This window comes from Oryza sativa, chromosome 11 (genome assembly GCF_034140825.1).
Source record: "Oryza sativa Japonica Group chromosome 11, ASM3414082v1".
NCBI classification, from domain to species: domain Eukaryota; kingdom Viridiplantae; phylum Streptophyta; class Magnoliopsida; order Poales; family Poaceae; genus Oryza; species Oryza sativa.
The window spans coordinates 27,420,475-27,438,926 of NC_089045.1; the positions used below are offsets into that span (position 1 = coordinate 27,420,475).

Genomic DNA, 18,452 nt, shown 5'->3' on the forward strand with positions numbered 1-18,452 from the left:
TTCGAGAGGCACCAATGGCATCACATATATAGAGAGCGGAGGTAGGTAGCTAGCTAGCTAGCTTCGAGAGATGATAAGAATTAATCGATTCCCATTTTTAAAAGTGTTAAATTATCGAATCTCTCGTAGAAGGCTAGGGGCTTGGAAAACCATTGCCAGTTATCAGCGGAAACTAGTGGAAATTAGACAAATTTTGGTAAAACCTTAAAAACGAGACATTAATAAGAAACTACTATATATTAAGAGAGTCGTAGGTGAAGAAATAAAAGTAAGATGATTATGATTGGTTGAGATAAGACTCTAAATAGAGAAGTTAGTATATTGTGAGAGTTATATCTTGTGACGGTGCATGAGGTAGTATTTCAAAACTTTTCGTAAGGACAAATCTAGCTAAAGCATTTTTCAATAGTTTAATTTAAATACTAAAAGACATTTTATGAGGCACAGTATAAAATAATTGACTACATCTATGTATATACACAAAACATAAAATTTCTTGCGTGCCTATGATTTTTTCTCAATCCCTTTTATGTTTTTGAATTTTGTCTTATCTCCTTCGTATTCTTGAGTTTTCATTTTAATACCCCATATACCCCCTTCATTTGTTGAATGTGAGTTGGTTCTTAGATTTTTTTCCCTAAAATAAAACGAAGCACGTATTATTGCATGATTAATTAAGTATTAACTATTTTTTTTGAAAAATTAGATTAATATAATTTTTTTAAACAACTTTCATATAAACTTTTTTTTTACAAAAAAAACACACCGACTAACAGTTTGAAAACCGTCCATACAGAAAACGAGAGAGGTGGGTTGAGAAAACTGGGGAAGAACACAGCCTATATTGCCTCTCTCATACTTATGTGCTAGATTACAGAGAAAATACGTACAATTCTCAATGTGATTTTTTTAACAAACTCAAATGGGACGGAATTATTTGAACCCATACCTGAATAACAAAATTTAAATTCTCAAACATAACTTTTAAACAAATGATGAGTTCCATACGAAAGTTTCACCGGAATTGAAAATCAAAATTATTTTATATTTGGGCTTAATTTTCGTTGAAAATGTTATATGAATATCATTGAATATGATTTGAAATTTCATTTTAAAATATTAAATTTTAGTTTTAAAATTGTGCTCAAATAAATATAATCCCTTTATTTTCTTTTTATAAATGAATCTTATCGCATTGAGAATTTTGTTCTTCTCAATAAATTAGCACAGAAGCTAGTATGAGAGAAGAACACGTACATAACATTTTTTGAAGATACTAGCTATCAATTCATGGTCAACAACTCAGGACATAAAAGATGCGGAAAAATGCAGAGGCATAGGAGGGATACAGCGAAAACTCATAGGTACGTAAGAATTTTCTTCTATACAAAATGTAATTTTTTCAACCGGAGGTACGTATCGTGTGTATATTTTTACAGCTCAGAAAAGTCAACTATGTAGAACTTAACTAAGCCTGATCGATGCTTGACTTTTACACTAGGGACATGAGGTTGTCAATTTGGTGCTCCCTAGGTGCAAGTTGGTAGGGTTGGGTACGACGTACGTACGTGCTGCATGCTTCCAGTAGACTTGGCATGTGGACCCTGTGCCTGTACTAGTCTTATACTCCCTTCGTACTCGTAAAAGAAGTCGTTGAGGACAGCGACACGGTCTTCAAAACACAATTTTGACTTCTTGTATCTATAAAAATATTTATGTAAAAGTAATATATGTATATACTTTTATGAAAGTATTTTTCAAGACAAATCTATTCATATAATTTTTACCTTTTCAAAGGTTTGACTTAAATATTGCCCTAAACGACTTCCTTTACGAGTATGGAGGGAGTACGATTCAATTTAGTATGGATTAATTGCTTCAAGTCTTGTTCATTCTTCACAGGCATATATGTACAAACTCAATTCAACGGTCTAATATTATTCGACTTTTGAGTATTACAAAAATTTCGGCTGTTGAATTGTGGAAGTTTTTTCTGAATTCGCACGCGGGCATCTGCTAATTATTAGCACGTGGCGTGGCGTTTCAGTTATACCCTATTACTATGCATGTGTTAATGTGAATGCACGTATGGCAAGACTAACTAACGGCTAACGGAAGAATTTTGTTACTTTTCATTCCGAGTACGTCTCCAAATTAAGACCAACCTAGCTAGAATATCTTAGACTTATACTACCTCCGGTTTTTAATAGATGACGCCGTTGACTTTTTCTCACATGTTTGACCATTCATCTTATTCAAAAATTTTATGTAAATGTATATGATATAAATCACACTTAAAGTACTATGAGTGATAAAACAACTCATAACAAAATAAATTATAATTATGTAAATTTTTTGAATAAGACGAATAGTCAAACATGTGAGAAAAAGTCAACGGCGTCATCTATTAAAAAACGGAGGGAGTATATGTTTGTGCACGTCTGAACTTTCTTTCAAATCCGGATAATGAAATTGCCTGTTCTCTTGAAAGAGAGTCTCTTCTCTAAACTACCTGAGTTTTTTTTTTCTCCCGTGATCCCATCCCAACATAACATTGATCATAGACTGCACATATAGAACATCTTATGTCACATGCATGACACATTACTTAGAATATAATGTTGTAGAGTTGAACATATAAGTATATGTGTTTGCAATTCCATGTTCTCACCTCATCTCCCTCATTTTTCACGCACACGCTTTTTAAACTATTAAATGGTGTGTGTTTTACAAAAAAAATTCTATATGAAAGTTATTTAAAAAATCATATTGATCCTTTTTTTAAAAAAAAGCAAATACTTAATTAATCACGCGCTAATAGACCGCTCTGTTTTCCGTGCGGGGAGTTTAGTTCCCAACTTCCCATATCTGAACACAGCCCAAACAAATCATCTTTCTCATATTATTTTCACAAAATTTCAAAATTCATTATTTCTATAATATTTAACGTATATTCATCTATTAATTTCGCAACAATTGCAGAGTGAACTTTTACAACCTACTACTCCGTCCCCAACGCTGCCGCGACAAGGCGTCGACCACGTCGTGAACGGGCTCCGCCGCCGCCGCCTGCCCGTACGTTCTCCCTGCCGTGGACGAAACCTGTACATCAGGTATTGGCCAAATGGCCATCATGATCATGTTCGTCGCTCTCGACGTGGAAGCTAAGCCGCGTGACGCGGTCGTCGGCGGCGGCAGCGGCACGGGCGAAGGCGTCGCGGCGGGGCGAGCAGAGCTGTGGTTCCGATGTACGGAGTATATGCTGCCGTAAGGGACGCGCGCGGCGAGGTTGACGGCGCCCGTGGAGCGCCAGAGCCAGTGTTTGAAATTTCAGTTCGAAATTTTCGCCCCCCACCAAAATGTTCATATCTCATCCGAAACTTTCGGTTTTTTACAATTTTCTTGTGAATTTAGTCAAATTTTATTCAAATCCATTCAAAATCAGTCAAAATTTTAAAAAATTTCGTACGAAAAAAATTCCGAAATTTCGGTTCTATCGCTCCCCCTCGGCAGAAACCTAATTTCGAAATTTGAAACCCTGGCCGGAGCGCGCCGAACGCGCCGCAAGAGCACGCTGTGGTGGTGGCGGCCTCCACGGCGGAGGAGGAGGTCGTCGGGGAGTTCGGACAGGCCGGGCGGTCGTCGCCGGTCGCCATCGGTCGTCGATGCCGGCGGCCGGGGGGAGGCTATAGATAATTAAATCGAATCGGCGAAAGATAATTAAATCGACCTTTGATTCGCTGATAATTTGGATCGGGACGTTTAAGCGCTGATAATTAGTTGCGGCAAATAGGCTGTGTTTTTTCTCCCGCCGGAAAAAAAACACGGATTACGGCAAACCGTAGTCTCGGTTTTAATTATATTTTTTTCGGTTAAGCATAGATTTTAGGTGCATGCTTTTCGATCGCATTACAGTCAATTTTTTTTCGATCGCAGAAGGATTATTTAAATATAGTATAAACACGGACACTCACTTATTTCTATAAAAGTACAAACGTATATTTATCTCTCTATAAGTATCTCTAAAATACTAGGTTAGGTTTGTAGTGGTATTTTATATGAGTGTCTTAGTTCTACTGATAGAGTAGGAAAAAATTACAAGATTAAGGGTTGTAACCAGGAAAAAGGAAAAAAAATATACCACCACCGACACACCGACAGCGCCAACACACAAATACGGGAGAAGGCTATCACCGGACCGGCCGCCGTTAAGCGTGACCGACCGCTGCTAGACCAAAAAAGGAACACAGGCGAGATCGCCCCCGAGGGGATGCCAAAACGACGTCTTCAAGAAGAGAAACGACGGAAAAACTGCCGCCGCCGTCCGTCGGGGCTCAATAAAGCCATGATTGGGCTTACGCCCGGCAAACACCCTTGAGGGGTGGAACAGCATGACAACGCCTTTAAGAGGGGGAACGAACCATCGTTGTCGGTCCGGGCAAAGCCGGGCTGGGTTTTCACCTGCTGCTCAACATCTGTGAATCCACGACTGACGCTCCGATGCTCCACCACCGCTCAAGCTCTGCCGACATGTGGGACCCCTGCACCGGCGCCCCCCGCCGGCCAGCCTTCGTGCGCCGAAGACCACGCCACACCCACCGGCAGCTCCAGGTCGCCTCCTCCACCGCCGGCTGCGCCTCTCGCGCCAAGCCAGCCTCCTCCACCGGACGCGCCTCTCGCGCCAGTCCGACCTCCCTCCATCGACCGCGCCTCTCGCGCCAAGCCGGCCTCCATCTTTGCCACTCGGGCCTCTCGCGTCGAGCCGGCCTCCGCGGCCATCGGCTGCGCTTCTCTGCGCCAAGCCGATCTCCAACCCCTCCTCCAAACGATGCCGCACCGGCCAATTGCAGCCGTCTACCACGCCCTCGGCTAGCCGTCCGAGACCGTCATGCCTCCTGTGGCCGCAGTCATGGTCACCGCCACCGCAGCCGCTGCTGCTGAACGCCCAGCCACCTCGTCGTCGCCATCCTCAATTACTCGACCTCCTCAGCCGCCGCCACCATTGCCACCGTCGTCGTCGCGCCTTTGCCGCCGACGCCGACGCCGCGGGCTCCGCAGCGCTACCACTGCCACGAGGTCGCCCCGCACCAGATCCACTGTCCAGGGGGCCGGATCTGCCCCCGGCGCGACCGGGTCCTGCCCGCCGTCGCCCTCCTAGCCGCTGCCTTCCATCCCCGCCGCCGCTGGCCTGCACCCCGCCGCCTCCACCACCATTCGCCGCCGCCGCCGCCCCTCAACCCCGCCGTCGTCACCTCGTCTGCCTCTTCCGCCTGCGCTGCAACCACCTCCGCTGGCGTCACGACCTCCTCCACCGGTAGCTCGACCTCCTCTACCGGCCTTCGAAACGACGCGGCCGGTTCTGCTCCCTCCCGACCTGGCCACGCGGGGGGGCCAGATCCGCCTGCGTCAGATCCATCGCCTCCGGCCGCCAGCGGCACCGAAGACCCCCGCCTCCGTCCCTCCATCTGTTCCCCTTCAGAGCTCCATCTGTCAGGTAGAGGCGCGAGGGAGAAAGAAGGCCCCGCCGCTGCTGTCCTTACCGCCGCCCGGCTTTGCCGGCGGCGAGGCAGAGAAGGCAAGGGAGGGGGGCTGGCGGCGGTGGCTGGCGTCGCCGCCCTAGTTGCCCTAGAGCGAGGCGACACGGGCACAGGATTCACTCCACCATTATATACACGTAAACTTGTAGAGGTAAAAAATCTCATTGGCATATGGATATTCTTGGTCTATCATTTGTTATTTTGGACTGATCGATGTACAATAGATGTGTTATTGTGGACTTTTGTGTGACGCCGATGAATCCAAACTACAGAATTGTGCCAATGAATCCATGTATTCCTGATCATTTACCTTTTAAGAGATGAGACTATAAATCGGGACGAACTATTACAACAACCAGGCATATATAATTTTCGAAACTAAATTCCCATAAACTTTCTTCAAGTATGTGCTCCGAAGTCCAAACCAATAATCTTGGTCTCTTGGATGATTTGGGCGCAATCCATCATTCAACATTCAGATCTATGTACTTTCACTGATTTCGGTTTCCGCTGTCAAAACGTGCAGTTCTTCGAGAAACATTGCGTTTTCAGCGAAGAATTTGATCAGACGAACTCCAAAACAATCGGAATCCTCTCCCAACCTGAACTGCAGACTGACTCTTCTCAAACTACTCTTCAAGCATGCGAAGGAGCAATCACTCAGTCCACGGATATCCAATCTCTGATTCGATTCGAATTTGATGAGGCGCATGAAATCATCGATCGACTTCCCGAAATCCGCATCACATTTCTTCTGAAACAAATGCTTCACTTGCTTGGAGTTCTTGCAGGAATCAGGTGGCAAATCGCTGATGAAATTGAGCTCGAGTTGACGAAGCACCGGGCAGCAATGGAGCAGGCTGGCGATCGTCGCCGCCGCCGTCTCCGCCGCCATGCTCCAGCCGCTGTAAGCTCCGTCGAGCTCGAGGCGGAGGTGTTCCAGTTCGGGGAACACCTCGGCGACGGCCATGTCGTCGAGGTGGTTCGCCTTGAGCCTGAGCACCTTGGCGTTGGTGAAGTTGTGGATGAAATGCGAGTAGTCGACGCATCGCCCCATGCCATGGGTGAAGTGGAGGTCGGCGGCGACCACCGTCGTCGTGTCCGGCGACGGCGGCGAGGTTAGGTCGAACAGCACCGCTTCTCCCTTGTACGTGAAGGATCGCAGCCTCAGCGCGGTGATCTCCATTGATCTGCCCGGTGCGCCTTCTTCGCCGCGGCAGTGGATCAGCGCGAGCACGGTGGCCGACGGGAAGCGGAGGCCGGTGTTCCATGTTACGGGGCCGAAGCGGCGATGGCGATCGGACGAGAGGAGGACGAACTCGAGGTGCACGGTGGCGAGCTCCGGCGCGGCGTCGACGATGCCGTGGAGGTGTTTGACGCTATACGTGCAGTGTCGCAGCCGTAGCGTCGTTAGCCTCGGGAAGGCGACGGCGGCGGAGGCGGTGCGCGGCGGCGGCGGCGGCGAGAAGTTGTGGCACCTGGTGAGGTCCAGCACGCGGAGGGTGTTCGACGGGAGGGAGGAGAACCTGAGGATGTAGAGGAAGACGTCGTCGTCCATCACGGCGTCGTCGTGTTCGTCCGGCTGGCCACGGTGGACGGCGGCGACGCGGAGCTCCTCGACGCGGCGCGCCGCCGGGTGGGCGACCACGGCGTCGAGCACGTCGTGATCTCCGACTCTGAGCGAGTTGTACGTGGAGCACTCGTCGTCTCCCTCGACGTGCAGGGTGAGCCTCGTGACGGCGCGGTCCGCGGCGGCGAGAGCCGCCTCGGCGGCACGGACGAAGGCGTCCCTGCCGTCGGGGACGCACGCGGCGAGGTTGACGGCGCCGGAGGAGCGCCAGAGCGCGCCGAACCGCCGCGACAGCAAGCTGGTGGACGCGGCCTCCTTGGCGGGCGCGAAGTGGAGGACGCGAATGAGGAGGTCGTCGGGGAGGGCGGACAGGCGGTCGTCTCCGGCCGACATCGGTCGTGGACGACGGTGGCGGCCGCGGCGGCGGCGGCGAGACGTGACGATGATGGGGGAGATCGATCTTGGTTCGGGCTAAGGTATGGATCGGAGTCGGTGGCGAGGCGGGCTTTGGACCAAATGGGGCTTGGCCCATCAGGCTAAATGGGCTGGGCAGTAGTTTTTTTCAAAGGAAATAGTGGGTCGTAATTTTAGGTCTAATTTAAATTTCATCAATCAATCAGAGATTTTCCAGACGATGGCAAATCAGAATCTGGTTTCCTACCATTAATGTCACTATGAATGGTTCGATTTTGAAGAGTTAAAAACAGATTATAATTAAACATTGGTCAAATTACAGATAAAAATTGATCCAATGAGCCTATATATATTTTTAAAGTGTTTCCTAAGGCCATTCACAGTGCGGTGAGGTGACGTTCAACCTCACCTCACGAGCGCATAGATTCTAAACCACGTCAGCATGGAGGGAGGAGCAGCCAAGAACGGGGAGCTTCATTTGGCCATCCGAACCTCCTCAAAATTTGTAAGAGAAAGCTAGAATTTATCAGGAGAAAGCAGGGAGGAGAGAAGGAGGGATTGATGAAAAGTGACTTGTGACCTGTGACGGGACCCGCTAAAAATAGTCTGCACAGGATCTCGAATCTTGTGACTTGTGAAGTTTCTCATCCTATCTAGCTAGCAGTTGTGACTTACTACGTACCTAGCAGCCTAGAACCAGCAAAATTATCCGGCACATTGTAAACGCCCTAAGGAATTTGACTTTTCGAACTGCAGGCTTACTCCTGCAATGTCAGAAACCTCGCTCGTCGTGATCATTGCCTTCATCATCATCCAAGAACCCCTTGCTCTCCTCTCTCTCTCCACGGCAATAATCCAAGCTCGATTATCACATTCACACCGATAGAGCATCAAAATCTAAATCTTAGTTATATGAAAAAAAAAACTCTCAAGATAAATCCACATGTTTAATCTTCGTAGATGAGATTAGACATTAAAAATGCAATTGCTCAACTTTGAAAGGTTTGATGATGTTTAATGACGAGAAACGTACACGGGTCCTCTGTCTAGCTCCATCAGTCTAGGTTCGAAGACTTAACCTTTCTATTTACTCCCTCCGTCTAAGAATATAGTAATCTAGGACCGGATGTGACGTCCAATTCAGTCCTAAGTTGCTATATTCTGGTACGGAGGGAGTATTCGATATTAGGTCATTTCTTAATATTCGTGTTTTTTTATGTTCAATGATAATTTTTCATGACTGAAGAGAGCTTTTTTTTTTTAATTTGGAAGTATTATAAATTAGATAGAATTATGTATGAGTCGAAAATGTCAAAAATATTGCATCTAATACAAGTCTACTAAAATCAATTATACTATAATTATTATATACTTCATCAGCGAAAGCATGTTTTGGCCGACTTATTCATCAACCATCCTCTTAGCTCTTGCTTCAGCTGTTCCAGCATGAACAATGGCCCCTCGGCGGACACGCAGAACAGCTCGGCGATCGCCGGCGCGTTGCAGAGCAAGAACTTGGCCAGCGACCGCTGCGCCATGCCGCCCTGGTAGTGCACCAGGTTGATCTCCCTCACCGTGCTCCTCAGGCAAGGCACCACCATGGCGCCCGCCGCCGCGGCGAGCACGGCGTGCGGGTTGTACCTGAGCTGGTGCGCGTCGCGGAGCTCATTCTGCGAGTACGAGTCGCCGTCGCCGTTGCCGTGCGGGTGGAACACCAGCGACAGGGCCTCCAGCCCCGGCGTGCTGTTGAGGATCGTGGTGACCGTGGTCACCGCGGCGGCGGCGTCGTCGTCGGGAAGGCTTCCCCAGAGCTCGAGGTGGCGGAGGTTGGGGAAGGTGGGGAAGCTGGCCAGCGCGTCCTTGTCGGCGCCGGCGCCGAGGCGGGCGGATTGGAGGTGGAGGTGCGTGGCGTCGTCGGCGAACAGCTGCAGGAACCGCCTCAGGCCGGTGAGCTCCTCCTCCGAGGTCGCCTCCTTGCCGCAGATGTCGACGTGGCAGCACGCGATGCCGCGCCGCCGTCTGGCGTCCGCGTCGCCGTGGTGGAGCGTGAGGAAGTCGCGGCTGCGCGGCACGGCGCCCCTGTACTCGAAGGTGTGGAGCTCCGACGCGTCGACGGCGACGGCGGCGAGGCGGTGGCAGCAGCGGATGGCCAGCCTGCGGAGGCGCGCGCCGCCGAGGATGGTGACCGCGGTCACCGCGCCGCAGGCCTCGAGCGTCAGGTCGGCGAGGCGCGGGCAGCCGGAGACCAGCCGCTGCACGTCGCTCGCTGGGCCCTTGACGTGGGAGAGGACCAGCGTCTCGACGGAAGGGAGGGCGACGGTGGCCGGGAGCGCGAAGCCGCAGGAGCCGAGGGTGAGCGACCGCAGCACGGCGCAGGAGAAGAGCATGCTCGGGATGGTGTGCACCGGCCGCCATGGACGAAAGACAGGAGTGTAGCCACGGACCTTCTTGTCGTCGGAGGAGGCGACGTCGTCGTCGTAGTCCGAGCTAGAGGGGCTATGACTAGGAGCCCGTCTCGCCGGCGACGGCGAGCGATCTCTCGCTTCTTGTTTCTCGTCGTCGTCGTCGGCGGCGTTGTCATGTTGCTCGTCCTCGGCATTGTCATCGTCGTCGTCGTCGTCGTCGTCCTCGGCGATGTTCTCGCCGTCGCGGAGAGAGTAGGCGCGGTCGCAGATCGCGGGGCGGCCGAGGCGGAGATCGATCTCGAGGCCGTGGTCGGCGGCCGCCTGCTGCACGGCGTAGGAGACCCACTGATCGACGGCGGCGGAGTCGGCGCGCACGTAGCCCATCATGTCGACGCGGAGCGCGCGCAGCGGGACGGGGCGGCGGTGGAGGCGGCGGTGGCGCGAGAGGAGCGCGGTGGTGACGACGGCGGAGAAGACCGGCGGCGCGAGGGGGTCGAGGCCGCGGCGGTACGACGGGCTGACGTAGCCGCGGATCGCGGGGTGGTCGGCGTCGGTCTCGGCCATGGACACCGTGTGCACGGCGGCGAACACGTGGCGCCACCGCGACGAGAGCGACGACGCGCGCGCCGCCTCCCTAGCCGGGAGGAAGGAGAGGATGTGGCCGAGCACCTCGTCCTCCAGCTTGCTCAGGCGATCGCCGCCGGCGGCCATCTCCAGCGGCGGCGGCGGCGGCGCGTGGCGATCCATGGCGCGATCGGTGTACGGATCGATGTAGTGGAGGTTTATATCGCGGCGGCGATTGCGGGAATACAAGTCGGTTTAAGATTGGAGAGCACAACTGGGCCAAATTCGTGCCAAACTGTTAAAATTGGGCATAATTTATTCTCTTTTTGATAAAAGCCCATTAGTGCCCGACTCTTTTTTTTATCATATCTTATTAAGCCTGTTGTATTTGGTGCAACAATGTTTACCTCGATACTAAAAATAATAAGAATTATTATGATATTTCATAGTATTAAAGTTAACTAATGAGCAAATGGCAGGAACTATTGCCTCTCATGAAGTTGTGTTATGCAACTCATACATAAATTTTACATAACTTTTGTGCTGGAAATTGTCCAACAAGTAAATCAGCTAATTTCTTTCAGTCATAGATGATGTAATGCTCATAATCTTTCAGTGATAGATGAATAGATGATGTTCGTAAGAATGAGAATGCGCACGTGTATACATGAATATGCGTCTGTATTATGTTAAAAAAACATAATTTTCAGGCACAAATAGATTACCCTCTCAAGGGTGCCATTTTATGACTATTAATGAACAAACATAACACATATTCCTATTTTCTTGGGCTATGCTGATCCACACGTTTCTTTTTCGCGGGTGGACAAATAAAAGAGTGGTGCGCTATGAGACTGACTTCCAAGCTTTACGAGTAGAACTATCGGATAAGCTCAATTAGCTTTTGTAAGGCATGATTGACCCTACTCTTAAAACATTGCCGGACATGTATGACCATAGGAAAGAAATTAAGTGTCGACCATAACACTGCGATGACATGAGATCGACTCACTGGATTAAATATCAGTGTGGAGATTATGGATACCCCATATCTACACGGCGATGATATTTGGACTGAATATAGGATACCGAATATAGATAGAATATCTTATTTGTATCTCGGGTTTGTTTCTCAACTTGTACATCAAGGAAACACCTTGAGACTTAGTCGGTTACGACTGTATTTTATCTGTATCTGCATATTCCGTTAGGGATATAGATTATCTTTTGTAACACGGACTCCTTCCCATATATAAGGGGGGTCCGGGTGCCTCTAGGGGCAGATGTTGATTTTCTCCAAATCATACAATTAATAATACAATCGGCGGATTCATCCCCGGACAGGAGTAGGGTATTACTTCTTGAATAAGAAGGCCTGAACCTGTATAAATCCTTTGTCTCCAAACCCATACACTTTTTCAGCTTGATAGCCACCCCTTTTATTATTGCCGAAATCTAGTTTCGACAGTTGGCGCGCCAGGTAGGGGTAGCGTCAAGCTTTTCGCCGATCAGTGCAATGGGTTCCGTCTCCGGCATCGACGACCTCGTCTTCCCACCCGGGCAGACGTTTCGGTTCAGCAGCCTCGACTTCGTCACCAACAACTTCGGCAAGATTTCTCTCCTTGACTCGGTGTCAGACCAGTCGGGAGAGAACCGGATTTCAGTCCCGTTTGGACTCCCAAACGCGGCTGAAAGTAACTTCAAGACCATCTCAATCGAGTCGGCTTCAAACCACTCGGCCGAGATCGCATCTTCTCCAATGACACCAGATCAAGATGATGGGGCTTACCCACCAATCCTGATGAAGCTCCCCGACGATTTAGCGGCCGTCTCCATCACGACAGCGTCTCCGCCCCGTAGGCCTAGGCGGAAGTCGGCTTCAACACCGATTTCGCCTAGCTTCAGGGAAGTCGGCGTCATCCTCCAACCACTTGGCACGGTTTCGACGGATCAGCTGGATGGCTACTACAGCTCTCCCACCGTCGACTCGCGCCCCACCGACATCGTGGAGTACGACGAGTTTAGCTCTCGCTACAACGACCCGGATCTCGACGACTTCGACGAAAGCCTAGATGACAACTACACCCCTCTCTACTTCGGCGTCTTCATGGCCAATAATGAGACGGAGGAGCAGCGCCAAGCCCGGGAGACCGAAGCACATCGCGAGACTGAGCGTCGCCGACTGGAGGAGGAGCATCAAGCACAAGAACAAGAACGGCTACGGCGTGAGCAGCAGGAGCGTGAGCGGACCGCGAAGGAGGCTGAGGATCGACGGCAACGAGCTTTGGAAGCAGGGCGTCGAGCGCGTGATCTCATCGGCCAACAAGATGTTGAAGGGACACCGGTTTTCCGCACCCCTCAACAGAATGCGGTTGCCGCGATCACCCTCCTCGACACCCTCCTCAAGGAAAACGAGCTCAATCAATCTAATCACGTCGTCAACATCTTGAACCAGACGAAGACCATGATTGCGGCTTCGGTCCCAGTTAACTCCGAAAGCGTCCACACGCCGACTGGCAGCCGAGTCCCCCACTTCCGATCTCATGACTACCGTCATCCAAGCCTCAGCATCACCGGCGCAGGATCCAATCGCAGGAGCAGGGGTCACGACGAGCGGTCCATTCACTCACCTCCCGACCATCATAGGGAGCGCCGAGTGGAACGGCCTCGCTCACCACCTCGTCGCCGCCCCGTCGATCTTCGCGACACAATCATACAGCGCCGAGCAGCTCGAGGCCATCATCATTCGCCGGACCGCTACGACGACGACCTTGACGGAGTAGCAGCCTTCACCGACGACCTGCGTCGAGTGGATTGGCCAGCCGGCTTCAAGCCGACTGGAATAGAGAAGTACGACGGTACCACTAACCCAGAATCGTGGCTTACCGTCTACGGTCTCGCAATCCGCGCAGCAGGAGGAGACAGCAAGGCCATGGCGAACTATTTACCAGTGGCCTTAGCGGATTCCGCCCGATCTTGGCTCCATGGGTTGCCCCGTGGTACAATTGGATCTTGGGCTGAATTACGCGACCACTTCATCGCCAACTTTCAAGGCACCTTCGAGCGTCCCGGCACACAATACGACCTCTACAACGTTATTCAGAAGTCCGGAGAATCCCTTCGAGATTACATCCGGCGATTTTCTGAACAACGTAACAAGATCTCCGACATCACCGACGACGTTATCATTGCCGCATTCACCAAAGGGATTCGCCACGAAGAATTGGTCGGCAAGTTCGGGCGTAAGCCTCCCAGGACAGTCAAGCTTATGTTTGAAAAAGCCAACGAGTACGCCAAAGCTGAAGACGCCGTCACCGCATCAAAGCAGTCGGGTCCCAGTTGGAAGCCAAACAAGGGTACGCCGGCTACGGGAGGAGGTGGAAGTCACAACCATAAGGACCGCAAGCGTAAGCCTGAGGAACTTGTTGCAACCGCCACTCACTCTTCTCGACAGCGTTCGCGCGTCAACACGTTCGACAAGATCATGAACTCCCAATGCCCGCACCATCCTAACTCCAACCACGTGGCCAAAGATTGTTTCGTCTACAAGAAGTTTGCGGAGCAGTACACCAAGACTACGCGGAAGAACTCTGACGAAGAACAAAGCACGTCGAGGAAGAAGGACGACGGCGACACCCCGGCAGGATTTCAAGACCACCGCAAGGAGCTCAACCATATCTTCGGCGGCCCCCTGGCTTATGAGTCTAAAAGGAAGCAAAAGTTGACTGAACGGGAGATCAATGCTGTCCAGCCCGACACGCCTCAGTATCTTCGATGGTCAGAGATTGCAATCAAGTTTGACCGCTCGGATCATCCCGACCGAGTGGTCCACCCGGGGCGGTACCCCCTGGTACTAGACCCAGTGGTCCGTAATGTCAAGCTTCGCAGAACCCTCATCGACGGTGGCAGTGCACTCAATATCCTCTTCGCCAAAACCTTGGATGATATGCAGATTCCTCGCTCCGAGCTAAAACCAAGCAATGCGCCTTTTCACGGAGTAATTCCAGGATTATCCGCAACTCCACTCGGCCAGATCACTCTCCCGGTCACTTTTGGCACTCGGGAAAATTTCCGCACAGAAAATATCAGCTTTGAAGTCGCCGATTTCGAGACAGCATACCATGCCATACTCGGACGCCCGGCGTTAGCCAAGTTTATGGCCGTCCCGCACTACACTTACATGATGATGAAGATGCCTGGTCCCCGAGGAGTTCTATCCCTACGGAGCGACATCAAGCAAGCCGTCACATGCGACAAGGAGAGTTGCGACATGGCCCAAACTCGCGAGATGGCGTCTGCCCGAGAGGACATCCGACTGGCTGCAGCCACGGCGAGCGAAGGAGAAGTGCCCGCTACCAAGACTTCAAAAAGTGGAGAAAGCGAAGCCAAGACTAAAAAGATTCCCCTAGATCCTTCTGATTCTACTAAAACTGCTGTAATAGGCGCCGAGTTAGATTGTAAATAGGAAAGCGCGCTCATCACCTTTCTTCAGAACAATAAAGATATCTTTGCGTGGAAACCATCTGATATGCCCGGTATTCCTAGAGAGGTGATTGAGCACTCCTTACATGTCAAAGAAGATGCCAAGCCTATCAAACAACGACTCCGCCGATTCGCACAAGACAGGAAAGACGCGATCAAGGAGGAATTAACCAAGCTGTTAGCGGCAGGCTTCATCAAAGAAGTCCTTCATCCCGACTGGCTGGCAAACCCGGTTCTAGTTCGGAAGAAAACGGGGCAATGGCGCATGTGTGTTGATTATACTGACCTCAACAAATCTTGCCCTAAAGATCCTTTTGGGTTGCCTCGCATTGACCAGGTAGTCGATTCGACCGCCGGCTGTGAGCTTCTCAGTTTTTTGGATTGCTACTCGGGGTATCATCAGATCCGACTGAAGGAATCCGACTGCTTGAAGACTTCGTTCATCACGCCCTTTGGAGCATACTGCTATGTCACCATGCCATTCGGACTGAAAAATGCAGGAGCAGCTTATCAACGTATGATCCAGAGATGCTTCTCAACGCAAATCGGTCGCAACGTTGAAGCCTATGTGGATGATGTAGTCGTCAAGACCAAGCAAAAGGATGATTTGATCTTGGATCTAGAAGAAACCTTCGCGAGCATCCGTGCTTTCAGGATGAAATTAAACCCTGAAAAGTGCACCTTCGGAGTACCGTCAGGGAAGCTGCTTGGTTTTATGGTGTCTCATAGGGGCATCCAAGCCAACCCGGAGAAAGTTACAGCTATCCTCAACATGAAACCGCCAAGTACCCAGAAAGATGTTCAGAAGCTGACTGGGTGCATGGCGGCGCTCAGCCGATTTGTTTCACGACTTGGCGAGCGGGGGATGCCCTTCTTTAAGCTACTGAAGAAAACAGATGATTTCCAGTGGGGACCCGAAGCACAGAAGGCCTTCGACGATTTCAAGAAACTCCTCACTGAGCCACCAGTCTTAGCTTCACCACATCCGCAGGAGCCGTTGTTGCTGTATGTATCAGCCACCTCCCAGGTTGTGAGCACAGTCTTGGTCGTTGAGCGCGAGGAGGAAGGCCATGTCCAGAAAGTCCAGCGACCAATTTACTTTGTCAGCGAAGTCCTAGCCGACTCCAAAACGAGGTACCCTCAGGTTCAGAAGCTGTTATATGGTATTCTAATTACTACCAGGAAGCTATCTCACTACTTTCAAGGTCACTCGGTGACGGTGGTCACATCATTTCCACTCGGTGATATACTGCATAATCGCGAAGCAAACGGACGGATTGCTAAGTGGGCTTTGGAGTTGATGTCTTTGGACATATCATTCAAGCCCCGAATTTCAATCAAGTCCCAAGCGTTAGCTGATTTTGTCGCCGAATGGACCGAGTGCCAGGAGGATACCCCCGCGGAGAAGATGGAGCACTGGACCATGCATTTTGACGGATCAAAACGACTTTCGGGCACTGGAGCAGGAGTGGTTTTGATTTCCCCAACTGGAGAAAGACTAAGCTATGTGCTTTGGATACATTTTTCGGCGTCCCACAACGTCGCCGAGTATGAAGCGCTCCTTCACGGACTGCGGATTGCAATTTCCCTAGGGATAAAGCGTCTCATAGTTCGAGGCGATTCACAGCTGGTTGTCAACCAGGTTATGAAAGAGTGGTCCTGCCTTGACGACAATATGATGGCATATCGACAAGAGGTACGCAAATTGGAAGACAAGTTCGATGGACTCGAGCTCAGTCACGTTCTTCGACACAATAATGAAGCTGCTGATAGACTCGCCAACTTTGGATCCAAGCGCGAGGTGGCGCCCTCTGATGTTTTCGTCGAACACCTTTATACGCCGACAGTACCTCACAAAGATACTACTCAAGCTGCGGGCACTCATGACATAGCTATGGTTGAAGCCGACTGGCGAGAGCCCCTCATACGATTTTTGACTTCTCAAGAACTCCCACAAGACAAAGATGAGGCCGAGCGGATTTCAAGGCGGAGCAAACTTTACGTTATGCATGAAGCTGAGTTGTACAAGAAAAGCCCTTCAGGGATTCTGCAACGCTGCGTATCTTTAGAGGAAGGGAGACAATTGCTGAAAGACATACATTCTGGGATATGCGGAAACCATGCTGCCGCACGCACCATTGTCGGCAAAGCTTACCGACAGGGTTTCTTTTGGCCTACTGCAGCGTCCGACGCCGACAAAATTGTGCGCACGTGCGAAGGTTGCCAATTTTTCGCCAGACAAATTCATCTACCAGCTCAAGAGTTGCAGACCATCCCACTGTCTTGGCCGTTTGCGGTTTGGGGGCTCGACATGGTTGGCCCGTTTAAAAAGGTAGTCGGCGGTTACACGCACCTCTTTGTGGCCATTGACAAATTCTCCAAGTGGATTGAAGCTAAACCGGTTGTCACAATCACAGCAGATAACGCTCGGGACTTCTTCATCAACATTGTGCATAGATTTGGAGTGCCCAATCGGATCATCACTGATAATGGCAGACAATTCACTGGCGGAGTTTTTAAAGACTTTTGTGAAGACTTTGGAATTAAGATCTGCTATGCCTCAGTGGCGCATCCCATGAGCAATGGACAGGTGGAGCGAGCCAATGGCATGATACTTCAAGGGATTAAAGCGCGTGTTTTTGACCGGCTAAAACCCTATGCCGGCAAATGGGTGACACAGCTGCCATCAGTACTTTGGTCTTTGCGAACAACACCTAGTCGGGCCACAGGCCAGTCACCTTTTTTCCTTGTCTATGGGGCAGAAGCAATGTTGCCAAGTGAAGTTGAATTCGAGTCTTTGCGCTTTCGAAATTTCCGTGAAGAACGCTACGATGAGGACCGAGTGGATGACTTGCACCGATTGGAGGAAGTCCGCGAAGCAGCTTTAATTCGGTCGGCTCGATACTTACAAGGGTTGCGGCGTTATCATAATCGCAATGTTCGATCCCGTGCCTTTTTAGTCGGCGACCTGGTTTTGAGGAAAATTCAAACTACACGGGATCGGCACAAGTTATCTCCTCTATGGGAGGGGCCATTTATCATCTCTGAAGTCACCCGGCCAGGTTCCTATCGACTCAAGCGCGAAGATGGTACTATCGTCGACAACTCTTGGAACATTGAACATCTTCGTCGTTTCTACGCTTAAGCTTATCATTGTACTTCCCTATCTTGACTGTCAACATCAAGTTTTCTTCTTGATGTTATCAGTTGGGGGCTATCATCATAATAATGGAGTGTGATTTTTTATCAATTTAATTTGCTTACTTGGTCTATCATTGCCTTGTTTGGTTTTTTCTACTTAGTCTGCGAGGACTGAAAGTTTTTAATAGCTTCTTTGGGTTTTAGGCTCAACAAAGCTTGATAAAAACTTTTAAGCAATCAAAGACTTGGTTAGAACTATCAAGCACAGCATAAATACGCCAGTATTGTACAAATTGAGCCTCCATTTGTTACATTCATACTCAGTCAGAATCAGTCTTT

General features: G+C 50.2%; 2 protein-coding genes across 2 annotated transcripts; both read right to left on the reverse strand.

Moving 5' to 3' along the window:
* Nucleotides 1-5,715: 5,715 nt before the first annotated feature.
* On the reverse strand, nucleotides 5,716-7,581 carry LOC136354042 (putative F-box protein At3g44060). Its single transcript, XM_066305616.1, has one exon. It carries the CDS (start codon nucleotides 7,498-7,500, stop codon nucleotides 6,019-6,021), a length of 1,482 nt encoding a protein of 493 aa, XP_066161713.1. The 5' UTR covers nucleotides 7,501-7,581; the 3' UTR covers nucleotides 5,716-6,018.
* A 1,197-nt stretch (nucleotides 7,582-8,778) lies between these two features.
* On the reverse strand, nucleotides 8,779-10,673 carry LOC136354080 (uncharacterized). Its single transcript, XM_066305712.1, has one exon. The coding sequence runs from the start codon at nucleotides 10,671-10,673 to the stop codon at nucleotides 8,898-8,900; it is 1,776 nt and encodes a 591-aa protein (XP_066161809.1). The 3' UTR covers nucleotides 8,779-8,897.
* Between the last annotated feature and the right edge of the window lie 7,779 nt (nucleotides 10,674-18,452).